Genomic DNA, 8169 nt, shown 5'->3' with positions numbered 1-8169 from the left:
GCAATGTTAACACATGTTTCCCATGCCAATAAAGCCCTTGAATTGAATTGAAATTGAATTGAATTGAGAGAGAGAGAGAGAGAGAGAGAGAGAGAGAGAGAGGTTCTGTTCTCATGGCTACGTAGGGTTATTTCAACTATTACAGAATCTAAATGATGTGCAATGACAGTTTATAGCTTATGTCACATTGCTTACGTCACATTGCTTATGTCTCATTGCTTGTAAGGTTCCAGTGAAGAATGCTTCGTAAGCACGTTTATAGTGGTTGTCATTACAGACGTCTGTTAGGTTTATATTGTTTCATAATCTCCGCCCCTCACCATCCAGGTGGGTCTCCCGGAGACGGTTGCTAAGCGCTGTGTGCACCAGGTTGCCATCGCCCTGGACTACCTTCACTGTAAGAAGTTGGTGCACCGTGACGTCAAGCCCGAGAACATCCTCATCTTTGACCGCGAGTGCCGCAAGGTCAAACTGTCCGACTTCGGCATGACGCGCCGCGCTGGCTCACCAGTCAAACGGGTGAGTGGCTAGAGGTCAAATCACATGGAGCTTTATTTAAAAAGACGAAAAGGTAGTGAACTGTATGATAAATAGGCTGGCGTTTGAGATGCAGAACCTACCAAGTATGTCATAAAAGAGACCAGACCTCATGGGAGAAAACTTTAATGAAGAATGAAATCTTCCTCGTCAATAAACACATATTATTTCTTCCAGGTGAGCGGTACCATCCCCTACACGGCTCCGGAGCTGTGCGACACGTCTCGCCATGAGGGCTTCTGCGTGGACTACAGCACGGATGTGTGGGCCTTTGGCGTCCTCCTCTTCTGCATGCTGACCGGTAACTTCCCCTGGGAGAAGGCGCTGCCCTCCGACTCCTTCTACCAGGAGTTCACACGCTGGCAGAGACGGCGCACGGGCACCGTGCCCTCGCAGTGGCGCCGCTTCACTGAGCAGGCCCTCCGCATGTTCCGCAGGCTCCTCTCTGTGGAGCAGGACAGACGCTGCTCCGTCAAAGAGGTGTTTGGCTACTTCAGCCACAGCTGGATGCTGGATGGAGACAGCACAGGGAACGGAGGAGGAGGCGGAGAGAGAGAGAGGGAGAGAGGAGGAGGAGGGGTGAGGGTGGAGGGAGACGGGAGCAGTACATCGTCCTCGTCTGGAGAAGAGGATGAGGAGATGCTGGTGGAGAGGATGAAGCAGCAGACTCTGTCTCCTCTCTCTCCTCCGGTGTCTGTGGAGAGGGGCACTGGGGGGACAAAGGCAGGGATGACGGAGTCAGGTGGAGGACACCATTTTGTGTCTGTTTCTACCACCAGCCCTGTGCCCTCGACTAACAGCTATGACCGCATGCCCAGAGACAGCAACAGCAACCAGCCCCCCGGACGCATACTGGTGGCTACGCCTATAGAGATCTGTGTCTGAGATGTGTGACGGACCTGGGAAGGACTGAGATACTGTGTACAGTACACAGACGTGCACACAGACACATACACTCATATACACACACACATATCCATACATTCAAATCAGTGGAGGCTGCTGAGGGGAGAACGGCTCATAATAATGTCTGGAATGGAGTAAATGGACTGGTATCAACAACATGGTTTTCATGGGTTTGATACTGTTCCATTCACTCCATTCCAGACATTATCATGAGCATTTTGCATAGTGAAAAGGGAGCAACTCAAGACATTACTGATGATTCCCGTTGGGGTCTAAAATGATCCAGTCGGAGATCTGTCATTCCACAGACACCACAAATCTTTATAGAGACTGTAAAGACTCAATGAACTACATACTGAACGATCAGCCAACCAACCAACCAACCGACAGATGGACAGACCAACCAACCATGGAGAGGTTGAAAAACACATTGGTGATATGAAATGCTGGTATTCAGATGAAGATATAATATATTTCCCCCTAAAAAAAGACTACAGAAGTGATGTGCGGGAACCATTTATGACAAAAAGAGATGGAGAAAAGAGAGGGATGTTCTTTTGGTTGAAGCTGATAGAATTGCCGCCTCAATGAAAGAATATCATCACAATTAAACAGCAGTTTTATGTTTACTGTAATGCAATGTGAACTCTGGTACAAAGTGTGTATGTGTGTACAGTACGTGTGTGTGTGTACAGTACGTGTGTACGTGTGTGTGTACAGTACGTGTGTGTGTGCACAGTACGTGTGTGTGTGTGTACAGTACGTGTAGGTGTGTGTGTGTGCACAGTATGTGTGTAGGTGTGTGTGTGTGTACAGTACGTGTGTAGGTGTGTATGTGTACAGTATGTGTGTAGGTGTGTGTGTGTACAGTAGGTGTGTGTGTGTGTGTAACAGTACGTGTGTAGGTGTGTGTGTGTGTACAGTACGTGTGTAACAGTATGTGTGTAGGTGTGTGTGTGTACAGTAGGTGTGTGTGTGTGTGTAACAGTACGTGTGTAGGTGTGTGTGTGTACAGTAGGTGTGTGTGTGTATGTGTGTGTGTACAGTATGTGTGTAACAGTACGTGTGTAGGTGTGTGTGTGTGTGTACAGTCCGTGTGTAGGTGTGTGTGTGTGTGTGTGTACAGTAGGTGTGTAGGTGTGTGTGTGTACAGTACGTGTGTAGGTGTGTGTGTGTGTGTACAGTAGTGTGTGTGTGTGTGTGTGTGTGTGTGTGTGTGTACGTGTGTGTGTGTGTGTGTGTGTGTACAGTATGGTGTGTAGGTGTGTGTGTGTGTGTGTGTAGGTGTGTGTGTGTGTAGGTGTGTGTGTGTACAGTGTGTGTGTGTGTGTGTGTGTGTGTACAGTATGTGTGTAACAGTGTGTGTGTGTGTGTGTGTGTGTAGTGTGTGTGTGTGTGTGTGTGTGTGTAGGTGTGTGTGTATGTGGTGTGTGTGTGTAAGCGTGTGTAGGTGTGTAGGTGTGTGTAAGCGTGTGTAGTGTGTGTGTGTGTAAGCGTGTGTAGGTGTGTGTGTGTGTGTGTGTGTAAGCGTGTGTAGGTGTGTGTGTGCGTGTGTAGGTGTGTGTAGGTGTAGGTGTGTGTGTGTGTGTGTAGGTGTGTGTGTGTGTGTAAGCGTGTGTAGGTGTGTGTGTACAGTAGTGTGTAGGTGTGTGTGTGTGTGTAGGTGTGTGTGTGTGTAGGTGTGTGTGTGTGTAAGCGTGTGTAGGTGTGTGTGTGTGTGTGTAAGCGTGTGTAGGTGTGTGTGTGTAAGTGTGTGTGTGTGTAGGTGTGTGTGTGTAAGCGTGTGTAGGTGTGTGTGTGTAGCGTGTGTAGGTGTGTGTGTGTGTGTGTGTGTGTGTGTGTGTAAGCGTGTGTAGGTGTGTGTGTGTGTAAGCGTGTGTAGGTGTGTGTGTGTGTGTAAGCGTGTGTAGGTGTGTGTGTGTACGTGTGTAGGTGTGTGTAGGTGTGTAGGTGTGTGTGTGTGTGTACGTGTAGGTGTGTGTGTGTGTAAGCGTGTGTAGGTGTGTGTGTGTACAGTAGGTGTGTGTGTGTGTAGGTGTGTGTGTGTGTAGGTGTGTAGGTGTGTGTGTGTGTGTGTGTGTGTGTGTAAGCGTGTGTAGGTATATCACCGTTTCATGTGTATGGATCTGGTGGATTTTTATTTGCCTTTGGCGTTACTTTATTTCTTTAAATGCTAAAAATCCAGATGACATTTTTTTCTATCGATTTTGAAAATGAGCTTTTAGGTGTTTTCTGTTTGACTAAATTCAGTAAAGGTTTCTAAACGTTCTAGTGCAGCTGTGTCAAACTCATTCCACGGAAGACCGAGTGTCTGCAGGTTTTTGTTTTTTCCTTTCAATGAAGTCGTATAGACAACCAGGTGAGGAGAGTTCCTTACTAATTAGAGACTTTAATTCATCAATCAAGTGCGAGGGAGGAGGGGAAAACAACGCAGACACTCGGCCATCCGTGGAATGAGTTTGACACGTTCTCCAGTGCCAAATTTCTACTTGGTCTCCTGCAACACTTTTTGAACAGGAAAATGAATACTGCTGCAACAGCTGGATCTGGTAAAATCACTGAGTTTGAAGGAGGTATGCTCTCTACAGTTTATAATTTAGATTTAGTCCGATGATGTGCTACACATTGATATCGGATCATTCAAAGCCACTAGATTGAGAAGAGTAAGACATTCATTTAGATCCATTTTTACAGAGAACTATATTCTGCCGTTGACAGCAAGCCAAGATGTTCCAGAGCCTCCTGTCTGGAAACAGACAGATAGCTGTTAATGATGTCCAACACTTTATCACTGACCCCTTAACAGGGGGTTTCAGATAGCTGTTAATGATGTCCAACACTTTATCACTGACCCCTTAACACGGGGTTTCAGATAGCTGTTAATGATGTCCAACACTTTATCACTGACCCCTTAACAGGGGGTTTCAGATAGCTGTTAATGATGTCCAACACTTTATCACTGACCCCTTAACACGGGGTTTCAGATAGCTGTTAATGATGTCCAACACTTTATCACTGACCCCTTAACAGGGGGTTTCAGATAGCTGTTAATGATGTCCAACACTTTATCACTGACCCCTTAACACAGGGTTTCAGATAGCTGTTAATGATGTCCAACACTTTATCACTGACCCCTAAACACAGGGTTTCAGATAGTTGTTAATGTCCAACACTTTATCACTGACCCCTTAACACGGGGTTTCAGATAGCTGTTAATGATGTCCAACACTTTATCACTGACCCCTTAACACGGGGTTTCAGATAGCTGTTAATGATGTCCAACACTTTATCACTGACCCCTAAACACGGGGTTTCAGATAGCTGTTAATGTCCAACACTTTATCACTGACCCCTTAACACGGGGTTTCAGATAGCTGTTAATGTCCAACACTTTATCACTGACCCCTTAACACGGGGTTTCAGATAGCTGTTAATGATGTCCAACACTTTATCACTGACCCCTTAACACGGGGTTTCAGATAGCTGTTAATGATGTCCAACACTTTATCACTGACCCCTTAACACGGGGTTTCAGATAGCTGTTAATGATGTCCCCCGGGTGTATATTTTGGCCTTTGCCATAGCACTACAGGATCGGGTTTGGAAAACCCTGCCTTAACAGACACGTATCTACTTCATGGCAGAAAAAAACATGTTTTACATATTTTATTTGTTTTGTTTTACATTTCTAAATGTTGACGAATGTTTGGAGTTTTGATTATTATTTCACATTTTAAATTCAAGCGGAAAAATACATAGAAGATTTACATGTTTTAATTTTTAATTTAAATTGCATGACAAGTAACTAAAACATATCTTCATGGAAAATTTGAACTTTACAAAAAGTTACGTCAAGATTGTTGTGATGTGGAATTTTGCTGTACCGCAATTTCTTGCGCTATATCCCGAAGTCAATATCGTTGTGACCTCTCGAGATGTTCTTAGGGCTAGAAACCAGACTGAACTATAATAACGGCTAGTTTTGGTTCAATGTGTTGTTTGTAGGCTGTCGATGCTCTGTTTCCATCTCACCGATCAGATTTAGGATCCAGAGCTACTGATCTACAGTATGTAATGCATTACATACTGTAGATACAGATGCATTACATACTGTAGATTACAGATGCATTACATACTGTAGATTACAGATGCATTACATACTGTAGATTACAGATGCATTACATACTGTAGATTACAGATGCATTACATACTGTAGATACAGATGCATTACATACTGTAGACACAGATGCATTACATACTGTAGATTACAGATGCATTACATACTGTAGATACAGATGCATTACATACTGTAGATACAGATGCATTACATAAGATACAGATACATTACATACTGTAGATACAGATGCATTACATACTGTAGACACAGATGCATTACATACTGTAGACAGATGCATTACATACTGTAGACAATGCATTGATACTGTAGACACAGATGCATTACATACTGTAGACACAGATGCATTACATACTGTAGATTACAGATGCATTACATACTGTAGATGATGCATTACATACTGTAGATTACAGATGCATTACATACTGTAGATGCATTACATACTGTAGATTACAGATGCATTACATACTGTAGATACAGATGCATTACATACTGTAGACACAGATGCATTACATACTGTAGATGCATTACATACTGTAGATACAGATGCATTACATACAGATGCTAGTACAGATTACATACTGTAGACACAGATTTACATACTGTAGATTACAGTTTGCATTACATACTGTAGATACAGATGCATTACATACTGTAGATACAGATGCATTACATACTTAGACAGATGCATTACATACTGTATACAGATGCATTACATACTGTAGATTCAGATGCAGTATGATGCATTACATACTGTAGATACAGATGCATTACATACTGTAGATGCACAGATGCATTACATACTGTAGATACAGATGCATTACATACTGTAGATTACAGATGCATTACATACTGTAGATACAGATGCATTACATACTGTAGATTCAGATGCATTACATACTGTAGATTACAGATGCATTACATACTGTAGACACAGATGCATTACATACTGTAGATGCATTACATACAGATGCATTACATACTGTAGATACAGATTACAGATGATGCATTACATACTGTAGATACAGATGCATTACATACTGTAGATACAGATGCATTACATACTGTAGATACAGATGCATTACATACTGTAGATACAGATGCATTACATACTGTAGATACAGATGCATTACATACTGTAGATTACAGATGCATTACATACTGTAGATTACAGATGCATTACATACTGTAGATACAGATGCATTACATACTGTAGATACAGATGCATTACATACTGTAGATACAGATGCATTACATACTGTAGATTACAGATGCATTACATACTGTAGATACAGATGCATTACATACTGTAGATACAGATGCATTACATACTGTAGATTACAGATGCATTACATACTGTAGATACAGATGCATTACATACTGTAGATACAGATGCATTACATACTGTAGATACAGATGCATTACATACTGTAGATACAGATGCATTACATACTGTAGACAGATGCATTACATACTGTAGATTACAGATGAATCAAATTATTTACTGTAGACAGATGCATTACATAGCTGTATCTCAAAGTGCTGCATTACAGAAACCCTGTAGATACAGATGCTAAAACCATTACCTGTAGATTACAGCATTACATACTGCAGGTGTAAAGATGCACGGTGGCATTAGGAAAAACTACTAGAAAGGCCAAAACCTAGAAGAAACAGATGCATTATGCATTACAGTCCAGATGCATCTGGCATGCATTACGGGTAGATGATTATAACAGAACATGACACAAGATGTTCAAATGTTCAAATGACCAGCATGGTCAGAATACATACTAGATACAGATGCAACTGGACAGCAGCACAGTCAGGTGGACTGGGGACAGCAAGGAGCCATCATGTCAGATACAGATGCCATTAGGGCATCAGGTCCTCCTGATGAGAAAGATGCAAGTAGAGAATTAGTAGAGATGCATATGTGGGGTGGCAGATGCATTACTACTGTAGATACAGATGCCATACTGGGATGGTAGATACAGAGATTATAACAGAACTGTGATACAGATGCCAAGATGTTCAAATGTTCATAAATGACCAGCATGGTTGAATAATACTGTAAGGCAGAACAGATTGAAACTGGAGCAGATGCAGTAGACACAGGCCAGGTGGACTGGGGACAGCACAGATGCATCCTCATGTCAGGTAGTCCTGTAGGACAGACACAGATGCATCCTGTACAGATGCCATTAAATACTGTAGAGATGCAGCATACAGATGCAACTGGGGACAGATGCATTACATACTGTAGAGATCATTACATACTGTAGATACAGATCCAGATGCATTACATACTGTAGGCTCAGGTCAGATGCTCCTGTAGATACAGATGCATTAAAGTAAATTACATTACATACTGAGAAGATGCATTACATACTGTAGATACAGATGATTCATACTGTAGATACAGATGACACTGTAGACACAGATGCATTACATACTGTAGAGGATGCATTACATACTGTAGATACAGATGCATTACATACAAACTGACATTACATACTGTAGACCAGATGCCCTGTAGACACAGATGCATTACATAGATACAGATGCATTACAATACACAGATGTAAATA

General features: G+C 42.4%; 1 protein-coding gene across 1 annotated transcript in view; it reads left to right on the top strand.

The window, feature by feature from the left end:
• The window catches only part of LOC118376061 (serine/threonine-protein kinase SBK1-like), a 32170-nt gene extending 29551 nt beyond the window's left edge, over positions 1–2619 (top strand). The window contains exons 4-5 of the mRNA XM_052485566.1: positions 328–519; positions 715–2619. Coding sequence (XP_052341526.1) covers positions 328–519; positions 715–1422 — 900 coding nt within the window. The 3' untranslated portion in view covers positions 1423–2619. The remainder of the gene's footprint in view (positions 1–327; positions 520–714) is intronic.
• The last annotated feature ends 5550 nt before the right edge of the window (positions 2620–8169 follow it).

This window comes from Oncorhynchus keta, chromosome 3 (genome assembly GCF_023373465.1).
Source record: "Oncorhynchus keta strain PuntledgeMale-10-30-2019 chromosome 3, Oket_V2, whole genome shotgun sequence".
In the NCBI taxonomy this organism is placed as follows: Eukaryota; Metazoa; Chordata; class Actinopteri; order Salmoniformes; family Salmonidae; genus Oncorhynchus; species Oncorhynchus keta.
Note: the sequence above shows the minus strand (reverse complement) of the source record. Positions and strands in the feature narration are given on the sequence as shown.